Source organism: Balaenoptera physalus (genome assembly GCF_965194825.1).
Source record: "Balaenoptera physalus genome assembly, chromosome: 20".
Classification (NCBI taxonomy): Eukaryota; Metazoa; Chordata; class Mammalia; order Artiodactyla; family Balaenopteridae; genus Balaenoptera; species Balaenoptera physalus.
The window spans coordinates 50,071,552-50,088,856 of NC_138901.1; the positions used below are offsets into that span (position 1 = coordinate 50,071,552).

The 17,305-nt window shown below is 40.0% G+C and overlaps 1 protein-coding gene across 5 annotated transcripts in view; it reads right to left on the reverse strand.

Moving 5' to 3' along the window:
- Positions 1-3,269: 3,269 nt before the first annotated feature.
- The window catches only part of BLMH (bleomycin hydrolase), a 42,125-nt gene continuing 28,089 nt past the window's right edge, over positions 3,270-17,305 (reverse strand). For 4 of the 5 annotated variants that reach the window (XM_082443534.1, XM_082443532.1, XM_082443531.1 and 1 more), the window contains exon 12: positions 3,270-4,237. In XM_082443534.1, coding sequence (XP_082299660.1) covers positions 4,086-4,237 — 152 coding nt within the window. In that variant the 3' untranslated portion in view covers positions 3,270-4,085. Of the gene's footprint in view, positions 4,238-11,040; positions 13,050-17,305 lie in introns of those variants that run through there. The other variant, XM_082443535.1, reaches the window with a different exon arrangement.

The following is a 17,305-nucleotide window of genomic DNA, read 5'->3' on the forward strand; positions in this document are numbered from 1 at the left end:
GCCACAACTGCTGAGCCTGCGCGTCTGGAGTCTGTGCTCCGCAACAAGAGAGGCCGCGATGGTGAGAGGCCTGCGCACCGCGATGAAGAGTGGCCCCCGCTTGCCGCAACTGGAGAAAGCCCTAGCACAGAAACGAAGACCCAACATAGTAATCAATCAATAAATCTTTAAAAAAAAATAAAAAGCCTGTGCCTTTAAAAACCATATTAAAAAAAAAAAAAAAGAATGAAATAATGCCATTTGTAGCAACATGGATGCACCTAGAGATTATCATACTAAGTGAAATAAGTCAGAAAGAGAAAGACAAATACCATATGATATCACTTATATGTGGAATCTAAAATATGGCACAAATGAACCTATCTACAAAACAAAAACAGACTCACATAGAGAACAGACTTGTGGTTGCCAAGGGGGAGGGGAGAGGGGGAGGGATGGACTGGGAGTTCAGGGTTAGTAGATGCAAACTATTCCATTTAGAATGGACAAACAGCAACGTCCTACTGTATAGCATAGGGAACTATATCCAATCTCCTGCGATAAACCATAATGGAAAAGAATATTAAAAAAGAATGTATATATACATATAACTGAGTCGCTTTGCTGTACGGCAGAAATCAGCACAACACTGTAAATCAACTATACTTCAATACAGAAATAAAATGAAAAAAAGAAAGCCAAAAAATAAAAAGAACCACTTATGGGAATGTTGATCCTATGTTTAATTTCTGCACATATCTTTCCTATTTCCTTCTACTTTCTTCAGGTTTTTTTGTACTTCTGATTTCTTGAAATAGATGGTAAACTCAATTTTTAGCCTTCCTTACATTCTAATAAACTTTTAACTCTATAAAATCTAAGTACTATTTTATCTGTATCTCGTTTTGATATGTATCTTTATTACTGTTCAGGTTAAATTTCCTTTTAATTAGTTATTAGTTATCATTTTTTAGTTATTTTTTTAAAATTAATTAATTTATTTTTGCTGTGTTGGGTCTTCGTTTCTGTGCGAGGGCTTTCTCTAGTTGTGGCGAGCGGGGGCCACTCTTCATCGCGGTGCACGGGCCTCACTGTCGCGGCCTCTCTCGTTGCAGAGCACAGGCTCCAGACGTGCAGGCTCAGTAGTTGTGGCTCACGGGCCCAGTTGCTCCGCGGCATGTGGGATCTTCCCAGACCAGGGCTCGAACCCGTGTCCCCCGCATTGGCAGGCAGATTCTCAACCACTGCACCACCAGGGAAGCCCTTTTCTTTAGTTTTTATAGCTTTATTAGTTATCTTTTAATTTTTGGTTTCTAACTTGATTGCATTGTGGTTTGAGTGTGGCCTGCATGGTAACAATCCATTGAAATTTGTTGAGATTGACTCTATTGCCCAGCATCTGCTCAATTTTTGCAGAAGTTCCATGTGTGCTCAAAACAGAATTAGTAAGGACTTCTCTCGTGGTCCAGTGGTTAAGACTCTGTGCTTCCACTGCAGAGCGGCATGGGTTCAATCCCTGGTCGGGGATGAATGAGATCCCACATGCCATGTGGCATGGCCAAAAAAATAAAAAAAAAGAATTAGCAGTTGTTAGATGCGGTAGGATACTAGATGTCTATTATATCAAACTTATTAAATGCTTAAATCTTCACCTGATTTTTTTGGTTGCTTGATCAATAATTGAGAAGTGTTAAAATCTTCCATTATGATATTGGGTTATTTGTTTTTCCATGTAGCCATCAGTTTCTGTTTTATATATTTTGAGGTTATTAGGTGAATACTAATTTAGAATCCTTCAATTTTTCTGGAGAATCAAGTGAGCATATAATTATGTACTGATTCTATCCTTAGTAATGCTTTTTGTTTTAAAGCCTATTTCCAGAGCCACTGTGCTGTACAATTCCAGGGAGGCTGTGAAAAACATATCCCAGAATTAGTCTGAGTGGCCATAATTTTACTGGTTATTAAGATAGCTATACCAAATTTATTTTGGTTAGTACCTGCCTGATATATCTCTTCTATCCTTTTTTATCCTAGGTACTGATGTCTCTTATAATCAACTTATGGCTGAATTTCTTTTAAAAATCCCATGTGACAATTTGTCTTTTTTCTGAAACATTTAACCCATTTATAGACATTGTAATTATTGACACATTTAGATTTCTATCTTATTGGGATATGGTATTTGTCCTGTGTTTTCTTTTCTTTCCCCCATCTTGTTTTATTTTAATCAATATACTTATCTTCTTCCTCAATGACATGAGGACTTCAGAGTATGTTTATTTTATTCCAATCATCTCCCTCATTATCTATTTTCATGTATTTTGGTTTTATCTTTTTTTGAACCCTGTAAGACTACCCACAGTCACTTCTTGTTTAGATGGTGCACATGTTTATCACTTTGATTCTACATTCTTTTGTTGAATTTCAGACCTTCTATATTAGATCACTATTGTTCTGCTTGGGCAACAGTTTTTGACTGAAAATGTCTTATTTCACCCTTGTTTCCCCCCTCCCCACCCTTGTTCTTGAAAGACAGTTTCACTCAGTATAGAATTCTAGGTTCATGGTTAATTTCTAATTGTACTTTGAAGGTACCTTTCACTGTCTGCTGTCATATATAGTTGCTGATGAGAAGTTAGCTGTCAATCTAACTGTCTTTTCTTTGGAGGCAATCTGTATTTTCTTCCTGGATGCTTTTAAGATCTGTTCTGGGGTTTCATCATGATATGTCTAGAAATGGATTTATCCTGCTTGGAACAGGATTATTAGAATATTGTAAACACTGATTAATGCTTGAGCCTTTAACTAATGTTATCTTGGAAAGTGCTATGACAAACAATATTCCATGCTAGAACTGAGAAGGTTCTTGGAGAGCCCGAAAGGTAGGGACTCAGGCACTGATGGAAATGTTGATTAGGGTGCTGTATTTATTTGCTTTCAATGAAAGAAAGGCCCAGTCTTAGTAAAATACATACTCTTCAGCCCATTCTAAGGCTGGACCTAGCAGAGCCTTACCTCCCACCCTTGTAGAGACCCTGGATCTTGGTGAAAGAATGGTTAAGTGGCAGGGGCACAAGCCCTCCTAAATATGGTGCCTGGAAGCCCTCTGCAGAAGCCAGTGAAGATCAGCACAGGCTGGGAAGGATCATACATCCCACAGAGAAGCTAAAGCAGGGCAGCCCTGAACCATCTTGCTGTTTTTTCACTGTCAAGAACACAAGTCACCTGGTTGCTTTCCTTCGTAGCTAAACAAACACACACTTATTAGATCAAATAAGCCAACATACTCTCATTTAGCAAAGTGTTTTATTCAAAAGCGTCTCAGCACCATCTAGTTGTCAGAAAGAATGGATATCCCCTTTTTATGCCCACCCAACTCCCAAACCCAGAGGCAGAAGTTAAACCATTTGGCGAGAGCTCCCTCTAATGATTATAATTCAGATCATGATAAGGTTTTGGTTGTTCTCTCACCTACTTTCTCCAACCCTCTACTTAACCATGACTCAAGTAGAGCTGTGTTCCCCCCCACTTCAGAACAACAGGAAGGAATCATGTCAGTTTTGATCAACCTCCCAATCCTGGGCTATTAGAGGCACATGAAATTACCTTGAAAAATCCGAATTCAGTGACTGCCACCTAGGAGGGACAGTGTTACTGTCAGTCAGCATGCAGCTTTGAGAGCTCGAGTATCAGGGCGCCCTCCCCCCGCTCTACTCTAGGAACAAGCAGCACTAAGTCCGCTTTCTCTCCACACACCTCAACTGCTCATCCTCTCCTGCCTCATAAAACAGACACTGAACCAGACTGGTGAGACAGACTGAAGACAAACAATTACATCTGATTAAAATGCTAAGAGATCCTGAGCTGCTGGAGATGAGGAGAGTCGATAGTATGAGCTGATCTTTCCCTTTTTTTTCTTTAGAGAGTATTTTGTTTCAGCATAAAGCACACTTTCCCAAAGAGGTTCCTGGAGGAGAAATCCAAGAGTCTGACTGTGTCCCGTGGGAACACACAGTCACCTGTGTAACTCTGGCTTCAGTCCCTGGATCTGTCCTTTGCAGCTACTTCAGGTCCCACGGGAGGAGGAAAAGCTGGAGGCAACGTCACTCGGCCAAAGCACCCATGGGGTCCCAGGCTGGCAGGACAATGGGCTCCTGCTCCAGCACAGCCAGCACCCCTTCAGGGATGTGCTTCCTGTCTACCACCACTTCGTAGACGTATTCAGAGAACCACTCATCCGTCATGCACAGGTAGCCTGGAGGAAAGAAGAGAAGCCTCATGAGTCCAGAGGGTGAGGGGCAAACAGCAGAAGCCTTACTGGCACTCTAAGAAAGTCTCTTACAAAACTAACATTTGTACATGTTTTTCAGCTTTCCCATCTATAACCTCACTTAATCTGATTAAGTCTTATTAGCAACCCTGTGAAGCAGACAGGACAGGATGGCTATATTTTTACCAATTAGAAAACTGGGGCTCAGTGTAACTAAGTGATGTACCCAGGTCAGAAGTTCAGGGCTGGGCCTTGGACCTAAGGCTGCTACCAGATCCTGCTATTCCACTGCCCAGGCTGCCTTCCTGAAGGTGAGTCAATGACCCGAAAGGTAGGTGGAAATGTTTCTTGCTCATACAGCCATACATACATAGGGGGTTAATCTCTAGGGTGAGAAGGGCACGCATACCAGTTCGATTCTTACCCTACCCACCTTCTCAGCATCTGTGGCTGCTGTCTCTCCTTCCTCTCTACCATAAATTCCTACAACAATCAGCTAAGCCATTAGGGGAGTCCTGATGGGGCCTGACCATCATTCCCAGGTAGCCACTTATTTCCAGATGATACTGGGTGAGTCGCTGCTTTCTTAGGAGGAAATCTGTGGTGAGGATCAGGCAGAACTGAAGACGAGACAGTTGCTCGACGTATATTCCTCACAAAGGCCCTGGGATTTATGGATCTCTCCAGTGGCAGGACTGTAGAGGGGCTCAGCTGTACTAACACCCCGGGCTGAGAGCTTAGCTGAGAAAAAGTGTGGCGTCATCAGGTACCTATCCTAGACACCTGCCTCTTCCCCTCAGGGAGATTGTATCTCAGGCTCCACTAGGACAACACAAATTCCTCTTCAGGATCACACGGCCAACAAACTGAAACAGGGGGGAAAATGCTTCACCTGAGCCACTGCTAATACAAAGAGCAAAATTAAAGCAAGAGATGAAAGAGTGTGTATTTAAAACAAGGATGGGCCACGGAAAGAGCACAGAAGACAAAACTGTGTACCTACACAGGGGTACTGTGTGCACCTACACACGCCAAGGACTCACAGGAACTAGCAATCTTCCTCTTCATCATCATCATATCATATCTGGCACCTGCTGTATACTGGACACTTGAGCAATTTTTCTCTGAAAGTGTCTGTGCAAATCTAGGTCTATGCTATATCATTTCCCACTACACAGGACCAAGAGGAAGGGAGAGGAGGTAAGTATTTCTCCTAAGGTGATCTTCTAGTACGTTGGTTCTCAAAATTCCTGGCCCCAGGATCAAGACTGTACACTTAAAACCACTGAGGACCCTAACAAGTTGTTTATGTGGGTTATACTTACTGATATTTATCATAGTAAAAATTAAAACAGAAAGTTAAAAATATTGGTGCATTTAAAAATAAGAATTAAAAAACGTGAATATTAATAATATATTTTTAGGAAAAATAATTATATATTTCAAAACAAAATAAATTTTAGTTAGGAAAGTGGCATTACTTTACAATTCAGAAGATAGCTGAATTCTTGTACCTGCTTCTGTGTGCAATCTGTTGTTTTGGATGACTTAGATGAAGCAAATCTGGCCTCACACAGATACGTTGTCGGAGAAGGAAGACCTTGTAGATGCCCTAAAAGGGTCCCAGGGACCTGGCAGGGGTCCTCAGACCACACTCTGAGAACTGCTGCTCTAAAAGCAAGACTGATTTAAATAATTAAAAGGCATCATGACGGTTAAGTCTAATTTTGTAAGCTAAATGGTGTGACAGAGGACATTATTTAACTTGAAAACACAGCTGCTCTGGGGAGCTCATCTACGCCCAATTCTGCTCCTGCGGCAGCAGTCAGACAGCTCGTCCTGATGCGGCACCGCACGTTTACCCTCACCAGAAAATGTCCGGGCAAGTGTGTGAGGGCTCTCATCCCCTCACGATCCAGTGTTCCTTTCTCAACAGGAGATTGAGGGAAGAAGAACACAGACAAACGCTGTAGCCCGTGCCATTCCAAAGTCCCTGGCCCCTACCATCACCTACATTACTGCCACTAAGTTCTAGCAGCCAAAGCTTGGTCGGCCGAAGGGCCAACCAGTACCATTCCTTGCTGCAAGAAATGTAAGTAAGTGCTTCCTGAGAAAGTCAGCATCTGCCTTGTCTAAGAGTTCTCGTGGGCAGGAGACCAGGCTACTAAACGCTACACCATTTGAGACATTAGGCATCCTTCCCCTCACCCTAATGCATGCTGAATAAATCCTTAGAGGAGCTCGGGGCAGTGAGGCAGGTGAAGGATAGAGGCAGATTCATGTAATAAAGTTCTGTATCCTTATGACAATACTATCATCACACAATCAAATGAGTCTTCAAAGAATGCCCAGAGAAAATGGACAATAAGTACATCTACACCATCTTGTTCCAAAAGCAGGAGATAAGAGTAAGTCCTTACAAATTAAAACTCCTATCAATTGCAATCCACCCTTTCAGTGTCCCTGCCAAGAGGGCCTGCCTTGATTAGTCTCTCTCTTCAGGATATGAGTTCTTTGGGGGCCCACAGAAACCGCACAGTCTAGGTGGCTGCCGAGTACCTGCGCCCTGCGTAGGTAATGAACTTGTGGCCGCTGTAACTGTTGATACTGCGTGTCTTGGAGTCTGAATGAGAAGATTAGGATCAGTGTGTCTAAAACCCAAGTGAGGGCTGTGCAGAGGAGCAGTAAGGCAGGATGAAAGAGGCCATTTTGATTTGAGGAGAGTTGCAGCTTCTAGCCCTTATGTACTCTGGCCATTAGAAACTGGTGTTCCTCAAAGGAAAAAGGAAAAAAGAAAAAAAAAGGAAAACAAAAAATCTGCTCCAAGGATCTCGAGGTTCAGGGAACAAGGCATTCAGGGAAACAGATAAATGGATAAAGAAAGTCAGCTTTAGGAACTAAATTAAATTTTGTTCAAACTTTAATGTCTTGTTTACATGCTATGAGGAAGAAATAAAATAAGTGAACAGTCCCTCAAAGACACTGGCAATGTTTCTGTATTTGTTAAGAGAAAGGGCAGTATCGGCCTGTAAGGGGAAAAAGTGTCTGTGGATACAGCTCTAGGCCGGTTAGGCCAAATTCACTCAGACACAGAAGAGTTTCGGATGGGTTCGTTTAAGGGAAAGAAGAACTTTACCCTAAGAAAACAGTTTTCTGAAATCCTGCTAAAGATCTAAGTTTTAAACCTCTCAAACTAAATTAAAGTGATAAATATATTATCATTTACGAATTAGATATATTTTTTGCTTTGTTCTATGAAGTATTTCACCTCACTAACAAACTATTTGTGGTTAAAAAAAAAAAAAAAATATATATATATATATATATTTTTTTTTTTTGCTATTTTAAAAAAAGGTATGACAAAATCAAGTTATCAGCTCTGCTGCGATGGATCTGTCTGGCAGCACAGACCTAAGGAAGCCAGACGACTGAAGCCTCATTAAGTCACTGCCAATCTTTCACCTGATGCTGATAACTCAAGGCTGAAGAAAGGCTCCCAGAAAGGAAAGCAAAGGCTTTACTGACACTTGTCTCGTATTTCAAACTTCCTAATAAATAGTGAGAAACCACTTCACCCAACATTAATCAGTCATTTAAGATGAAGTTGCAAAGACTACATAGTAACATGTATATAAAACATGGGTATAAAAACAAGTATATAAAAATGGCATATCCTATATAACTATGTTAAAAATACACAGGGGGAGAAAACATGAAAAAAAAAAGCGCAAAATGATAATTTTATATCACTGGGTAGGTGATCTTCCCCTCAAAATTCTGAAATGTTATATTGCTTTTTGATTCCTTAAAGATTACCCATATAATTTAATGCCCATTATAAAAAATTCTGGAAACACAGGAGGAGGAGGAAGATGAGAAAAAAGAAGGAAGAGGGGCAGAAGGAAGAGGTGGATGGTAAGAAGATGAATATAAATTTTAAAACTGCCTACAACCCCACCACCTTGGGATAAGCCCTATTCAGATTTATCATCCTCTGATAAAAGTTTCTACATATACTCTGTACATTTAATAAAAATGAGACATCATCGTGCTCTATTATTAGAGTACCACACATGCTGTTTTCCAATATTGCTCTTTTCACATTGATAAAAAAAGACACCTATCTACATCTTAATTTTTAAGCTGAATTTGTATGAATAAAACCAAAATGTACTTAATCAATCCCCTACTGTTGGAATCTGGATTGTTTTTTTAGGCTTAGAAACAACACTGCTATAAACATTTTTGTAATTAAACCTTTGTGTACATCCTTAATTATCTATCTAATTTCCTTATATCCTCATCAATACTTGGTATATATAATTACAACTTTCTTTTTGGGTCCAATTTGAACTTTTGCCTGTGTGTGCTTGCTATTCACAGTTTTCTTTTATAAAGAGTCTGTTTCGGACCTCTGCCTAATTTTAACTGGTGTGTTTGTCATTTTCACAGTGATCAGTAATAGTGCTCTCTATATTAATATATTATAATGATTGCAAACTTTTTTTTCCTATTATGCAATTTGCCTTCTAATTTAGTTGATGATGTGTTTTCTAGTATACTAAAATTTTTTTTATTTTATGAAGTCAAATTTATCAATCTTTTCCTTTATGACTTCTAACTTTTTTGTTATGCTTACAAACATTTTCCTGCTACTATATTAAAAAAATAAATAAATAAGAGAGAAAAGTAGGGTTAGTGGTAAGAAAACATAAGAAACACAATCTCAGTGAAAAATCCACCACTCAGTAAGGCCTCGGCACAGTCTAGTCCCCAGCTATGAACATACACAATTTTAACAGGTAAGTAAGTAGTGACAATCTGTCAACCACTTCTGTTGGTTACCCACTGTGTAAAGCATGCCTTACATTTGTACAGAGTATGCTGCAAATGTACAAAAAGACACAATCCCTATGAAATGGAATTTGGCAACCTAGAAAAAATTCAAATGCATTTACCCTCTTCACTAAGCAATGCCATTTCTGGAACTTCATCCTACAGACAAAACAGTACGTACATGCAGACAATACATGTTTATTCAGGCACAATAATAGTTAATATTTATTCACCTCTTACTATTGTCAGGCACTGTTCTAATCATTGTAGGATATTAACTCACTGCAATATAGTTTGTAATAGCAAAAGCCTGGAAATGACCCAAGTTCCATTAGTAAGGGAACTGGCTAAATAAAGTATGGTACATCCAGACAATGGAAGATAATGAAGCTGTACTGATGTGAAAACGTACTGACAGGCCTCAAAGACATGCTGTTAAGTGAAGTGAGAGCAAGATGCAGAGTGGGGCATAAGGTATGCTACCTTTGCTGCACTAAAATACACTGGAAGGATACAACAGAGACGGGAAACTGAAAGAAGGGGAGGTGAAAGGAGTAGAGAGTGACAGAGATGGAAACAAGATTCCCCTTTATATACTTTTTTGTATTTTGATTTTGGAACAATGTAATTTTATTATTTATTAAAAGAATTATACCTTAGAAAGCAAAATAAAAAACACACACAGGGATCTGTAGGGAGCTTAGACTTCAAAATGCAATTTTACATCCACTATCCTTGTTTTGATTTTAATCCTCCCAGCAACACTACGAGGCAGGCGGGGTTGGTATGAGCTGTTTAAAGTCACATAGCCAGTAAGTAAGTAAAGCCCAAACTCAAATCCAGGTCTTAACTTCAAATTCGGTCTTTTCCATGGGGCTCAGCTTCCGCACTCAGGGGGGCAAAGAGAGTGGCAGGCAGTTATGACCTTGGTCAACAGGTAACTGCTTTATCTAGCTCCTCATCTAGGCACTGTCTAGAACCGGGTTCCTTCCGCTCACACACCCCACATCCAGAGCCATGAGCCCAGGTTTTGCAGGGTCCATTTATGAGGTATTTTGTATCTTTAAATCAAAGAGATGTCATGTGTTCTAACTGCATTTATTTAGAAGGCTGGAGAACAGGATGGGCTGGACGTTTTTCAAAAAGAAACAAACCCACTACTTATGAGACAGATATCTGGACACTGATCTGAGGAGAAGCTTCTTTTTCCTCCAGAGTAAAACACAAACGTCTGGTCTGTGGTTCAGGTTCCTGAACCTTTTGCTGATAAGAGAAGGGATACTCTTACAGCTGGATATTACCTGTAGCCTCTTTCAGAAACAAAGGCTACAGAAGATTGTGTTTCCCTGGTAAGAAGGCAGAGTGGAAAATGTGGTTGGGAAAGAGGGTTGTTTTGGTTTGTGGGTTGCATTTTTTTTAAACCATCAAACCACAACAAAGTTCAGTCTGCAGAAGTGCATACTTCCTGAGGAAGTCCCTCTGCTAAGGAGTCCAGAAGAAGCCTGTCCACCTCTGGGCTGAGGAGAGAAGGCAGCACACCAACCAGTCTGATTTTTTTGTTTCCCTGGACGGTAAGCATGATCCAGGCAAGTCCAAGATCACACAAAATCCTGCCAGGATCTCTGATGTTGGACAGGAGGAGGAAACACAACTTTAGGTGTCATCCAAGGGTTTGTTTCCTCACCAAAACTCAATGACTTCTCTCTAACCCCAAACATCATTACTCCTATTTGTTTCAGGCAAAGCCTGCTTTCTGATCATTCCTCAAAAGCTCCACTGATGGCAGGCCACATTATTTCTTGGCCCCAGGCCTCGGACTGGCCTGAAGCATGCTTCACAGGTCAAGAGCTACGCTTCTCAGCTCCCCTTTTCTTGGCCTTCCACTTCGCTTCCCAAAAGAGCCACAACCCTAACGTCTTTCCTAAAACTCTGCTCACCTTTTTTTTAAAAAAAAAATTATTATTATTATTATTATTTTTAAAGACAGTGAATAGAGAGAAAGTCTTTATTTATTTATTTATTTATTTATTTATGGCTGTGTTGGGTCTTCGTTTCTGTGCGAGGGCTTTCTCTAGTTGTGGCAAGTGGGGGCCACTCTTCATCGCGGTGTGCGGGCCTCTCACTATCGCGGCCTCTCTTGTTGCGGAGCACAGGCTCCAGACGCGCAGGCTCAGTAATTGTGGCTCATGGGCCCAGTTGCTCCGCGGCATGTGGGATCTTCCCAGACCAGGGCTCGAACCCACGTCCCCTGCATTGGCAGGCAGATTCTCAACCACTGCGCCACCAGGGAAGCCCTCTGCTCACCTTTGAAGAATCACTAAGGAGCCTTCCCTGTTCCAATCACTCACCATCTCTCTTGTAGTTTACCCCCTTTATTATTTTGCACTTATAATTATAAAAGCAATTTTTTTGTTGTTTTTTTTTAAAGGGTCTTTAAAAAAAAAAATTTATTTATTTATTTATTTTTGGTAAAGCAATTTGTTTTTATAATAAATTGCAAACACCGTACGGAACAAGATTTACAGCCTCAATGGTCCCAGCTCAATTCCTGGCCTCCCCACTCCCTGTACCTAGCATTTGAAAGAATCAAGTACAAAATGTTCCTTATGTGGCATTAATAGCGCAGTTGGGCTTCTACCCTCACCCCTCCTAAAGTTTCCAAAACCTGCCTTAAAGTCCAATCCCGAAGCCTCTCCCACTGACTCATTTTCTGGCTGCCCTGCTGCAGCACTATTTACCACCAAGTTCTCCCGGACATCACCTAGTTCCATGACTTCTCCCTAACCCCTCACCCATCTCAATAACTTCAGCTTCAATGTCTTTCTATTGTCTCCCCACTGAGGGGGCTCTGCCCGGTTCCTCCACTTCTGCTGTCATCTGCCTTCCTGGAGAAATCATCCCTTCTCCTGCTTTTCTTGGTCTACTTACCCTATGTCTTACAGTCTGAGGAGCACACCATGAATGCCACTTTTGTCCCATCACAGCCCTCTTCAAATCCCCTTCCATGTCCCAGGTGAGTAAGTATAAATTCCTCTGAGGGTCAGAGACATTCGTTCCACCATGGTCTGCGCACGGTTCCCGGCATCCCATCAATAAATGTGAGGTGATGCTATTGCTAATGGGTTTTTCTGGGCACTAGGTTTATTCGCCTCCACTGCTTTCCTTCATGCAACTAAGCCCACGTGACGAGTCATCCATCCAGTAAACTGGGATGTAGTCCAGGGGTCACACGAGGGTCTTGAATTCTTAGAGACCTGACGCTAGAACCATGGGCAAGTTAAGACAGCCCTCTCCCAGAGGGAAGGATTAAGGAGCCTTATGTTCTCGCTCTCCTGCTCTCACCTGTCTACAGATAACATTAACAACAGTTAACAACAATAGCTAATATTTTCATGCACTTCTTATATGCCTGGCACAGTTCTCACAACAACCCTATGAGGTAGGTACAATTATTAACCCCATTTTACAGATCAGAAAACTAAGGCTTATAAAGGTTAAATACCATGACCAAGGCTACACAGCCAATAGGAGGGACTGCCAGGACGTGTTCCCAGGCATCTGGTGCCAGGTTCTGTGCTTAACCTCTATCCTCCTCAAAGCAACGCAAACACACCTGGGACACAATCTGGTGAAAATGACAGATCCTCTCTAGAGGAGAAAGCAAATACACACACACAAATCTATATTAAATGTGAAGAGATTTCTCCCTGAAACCAATGCCTGCTTGCAGGTTAGGAGGAGCCTCTGTTCCATAGTTTGTCCCCCTCTCACAAATGGTAGCCCTCTGCTAGTCACACACTTTGATAAGGAAGCAACGGTCAGTCTTCCTCTGTTCCACTCACATGAACTATTTTTTAGCTTGAGTCATGCAGGCTCATTGGTTAATGAAGATGGAGGATGAGGAGTCCCTCTGAAAGAACTCAGATACCCGAATTTGATAGTAGCAGTGCTTTTCCCAAGCCTGGAGAGACATGAAAACCCTGAGGTGACAAAACAAATTTGTATCTTGCTCTTTTACAGGAAATCAGAAGCATCCACTTTTAGCTCATATAATTTTCTCTTATTTCTGCAAGTTCAGCTCAATATTGTCTATAATTTATATTATCTGTGCTAGAAATCCACTAAATCTCAAACTGATCTGCAAGTAACTGGTTATCTTTCATAGGTAATATACATTTTCAGGGAAGCTGCCTGTGTCACATTAAGAAATCTGAATTCCAATTCTCTCTCTGACACTGTGCAACCTGAACAAGTCAAAACCTCTCAGCATGTTTTCATTTTTTCACATCAAACATGGGTGTTCATATCCTGAGTTACTCTACATGATGCCGTGGGGGAAAAAAATACAAATACATTAGCAAATGTTGAATTCTTATGAAGCAAGATGTTATGAACTCTATGTCCTGAGTACCTCTGACAGAAATATAGAATATTCATTGAACTTTTTAGAGTTATATAACAGTATACAGTTTGATGGCTATATATAAACTATAGGACCTCACAAGGAAGTAGTCATTATCCGTTGTTACTGATAGAGAAATGTGAAACCATAAGGAGACAAATTACTGCCCAGGATCTATAATCAAGAAAGTAGTAACTGTCTCTCTTGGTTCCACCATATAACATTATATGAAGGATATGATGAATTTTGTGCCTAGCTTTGGACATACTGTTTCCAAAATCACATGGTGAGGCAATTTAAAGGCTCTACTTTTGGTTTTTAGAAAGCAGCAGAAGTCCAGATGTCATGTGAATCAGCCACATAAATTTCTTTCCAGATTAATCTCTAACATGCCAAAGCCTCTTTAACTGAAATCATCAAGAGACTCCCTTTTATGAGGAAGTCTGGAAACTTTACTAAAATGAAATCAGGAACAGAAAGGCTTATTTGTAAGGAAAGATGAAGAATGTGAGTTAAAAACAACTTCAAAGTTGAAGTTGACAGGCACAAAAGCAATCTGAAAAATGAAAACTAATCTTGGTTCAAAATGAAAATGTAGAGAAACAAATTTTTAAAAGATAAAGATTTTCCTTCAATGACCATTGCAGAATTAGAAAATAATATTCCTCCTAACCTTACTAAAAAGTTGTATTATTTAGCATATTAAGAAACTAGACTACAAGCATTAAGAACTATGTTATGATAATTCTACCTTCAGAGCTCTGATGTATCAGACTTTAGAACTGGAATATCATCTCATGACTAAGTGAACCAATCATAAAAAGAAGTTCCATAATAAGACTGGTTCATTAGGGAGACCATCCAAGAGTTTAATTTATTGAGTATCAACACTTTTGTTATATGCATGGCAGAATGTTGATCACTATTGAAGCTGGGTTATGGGCACATGGGGACTTCTTAATACTATTCTGTTTATATATGCTTGAAATTGTCCATGATAAACAGTTAAAAAAAAACAGAAACAAAAACAAAGACCATGTTATAAAGCGGCATGGACAAAATAATCCTGGGAAATTTTTGGTGGTTACATACAGTTTTTCACTTGCCCAACTCACAATGTGCTAACTCTGGACACAAACCACTCACGAGTTGCTCCATCCTCCCCTCCTTATTCAGATTCCCAGACATAAACAGTGCTCTAAGAGCCCTTTCTCCTGACAGCAGACATTTACTCGTCTCCAGATACTTTATACAAGTTTTATGTCCCCGTAGCCACTAGTTTCTGGTCACCAAGATCATAAATTGATCTGGTATGTCCATGAGTAGACTAGATGTTACTAGAACAGAGAAGCTTGGAGGAAGCACAGTTTAGTGGTTAAGAAAACAGGCTCTAATGTCAGACTGAATTATAATTCTGGCTCTACCACTTTTTAGTGAGATGACCTGTAGGTCACTTTGGCTTAAAGATTATGCTCTTCTCAGATGAATTTCTGACCAAGAGTAAGAAGCACCAAAGGTTATCACCCCTATTTTAAATTCTTAAACATTTTACAAACTACTTGATTCTAACAAGCCTATCAGCTTTTCAAAATGAAAGACAATGTAACAAGTCCCAAGGTCTGTTCCCTCATTCAACTATGAAATCCATTTCTAATATGATCCATAAACACACAGTCAAGTACTTCAAGAAGCAGGGGAGAAAAGAAAGCCACGTTGGTTGTACCCCATCCTAGATATGTATCCAATTTTCAGTCCATCTGACTAAGAATACCAGAATTCTAGAATACTAGAATACCTCACCAATATGAAGTAACCCAATGGCTTCAATAAGATAAGAATTAATTTCTCCCTTTATGTTTCTCCCTTTATGTGTCTAATATTTGTCCCCTTTGGGAAACAGTCAGGTTATCTGATTTAATTAGTAGTCTCATGACCAATGGGAAAGACCAAAGCCAGAACTGGGCAGAGGGAAAAGGCAGCCTGCCCAGGTATCTCTGCTCTGTTCACCTCCAGCTTGTAGTATTATCAACATTGCTTTTTGAGAAACCATCAATCTTAACAAGCAGAAACCCCATAGAGAACAGTAACAAACTGTTAACAATGTTATCTACAGAAACAAAATCCTAGCAATGCTGTTTAAGGTTGTCCTGTCTCCTGAAAGGGCACAAAAGAGGTTCTGTCTCACACATGGCAGCCAGTGCCCACCAGGATGACAGACGGGAGGGCCCTGCTGGGGTAAACACACATCGGCAGCATAATAGCACACTACGTATTCTCCTAAGGTCAGGCCAAGTGTGCCAATTAAATTAGATCATGTTTTCTTTCCTTCCTTCCTGTTAAGTCAGAAAGAACATTACCAAGAAACACATGAGAATAATTTATTTTGGCTTTGAATGAACTATTCACTACCCCTACTCAGTTCAATTTATCTTTTGGCTCTCTACTGAAATGCTTTACTCTGTATAATCTCAGGCATTTCAGTTATTCGAGAACAACAAAAAAGTTAGTTTAGTCTTAACTAGACAGCTAAAGGTTTCGCTAGGAAGGATTATAGGCAGACCACAGGGATCAAGACCCCAGCTCTTGGGACGAAGTGAGAGAGTGGCATGGACATCTATACACTACCAAATGCAAAACAGCTAGCTAGTGGGAAGCAGCCGCATAGCACAGGGAGATCAGCTCAGGGCTTTGTGACCACCTAGAGGGGTGGGATAAGGAGGGTGGGAGGGAGACACAAGAGGGAGGAGATATGGGGATATATGTATATGTACAGCTGATTCACTTTGTTATAAAGCAGAAACTAACACACCATTGTAAAGCAATTATACTCCAATAAAGATGTTAAAAAAAAAAAAAAAAAACCAAGAAGGGAGTATCACTGTCATTAAAGTAAATTTTAAGAAGTAAAATGGTGATATAATGCAAATGTAAAATAAACACGTGTTAAAGATTTTATTCAATTCACTACAAGAGTGAACCAGTAAGATAACACAATCAGTTCAAAGAGCCAAAGGACATTTGAAAATGTGTGTGTGTGATATAATTATGTGTGCTTTACAACATAAATTATAAAATTCATATAATTATGTAAATAATTAAATGTTAGACTTCTGGGTTGGAAGCAAAACTGGTTAATGTGTTATAGTACAATAAGCTATAACCTTTGAACTTAAAAAAAAAAAAGACCCCAGCTCTCTCAACATAATAATAGAATGAATAAGTCAGCAGAAGCAAAACTTTTATTGAGTTAGGAGTAAAGAGGTACAGTTGAATGGAAAAAAATAAATTAGCAAAGTGGCCTAGAATCCTCTTTAAGAGTAGGTATTTAGGTTCAAAGTAAGAAAGACAATAACTCACACTACACAGAACACAGAGCTTTTGCCTGACTTTACAAGTGTTTATCCTCTCTTAAATGGGTATCACTACTATCTACAAACTCAGTGACTGTTATAGATAGAAAAATATCTCAGAAACAAGCCAAGGGGTCCAGGCTGGTCTAAACAAACCATAACTTTAGTCCTTTTCCTAGACACTAATCTTTACAATAACAAACCATTTACAGGGACCAAGTAAGACCAAACATGAAACAGAAGCTACAGAGTTTCATCTGAAACAACAGCTTATGTTTTAAAATGTTACAAATACCAAATCCTTCCAATTCAAGACAAGCTTTTCCTTTGCATCCACTTCTTAACCACCATCAACTTAAGGGATATAACTGAATTCTGAGTTGTTTGTTTTTAATCTTTTTGCTAGTTTCCTTATACCCACCTCTACCTGATCCCAATGTTTTTGTGTCTTAAAATGAATTTATC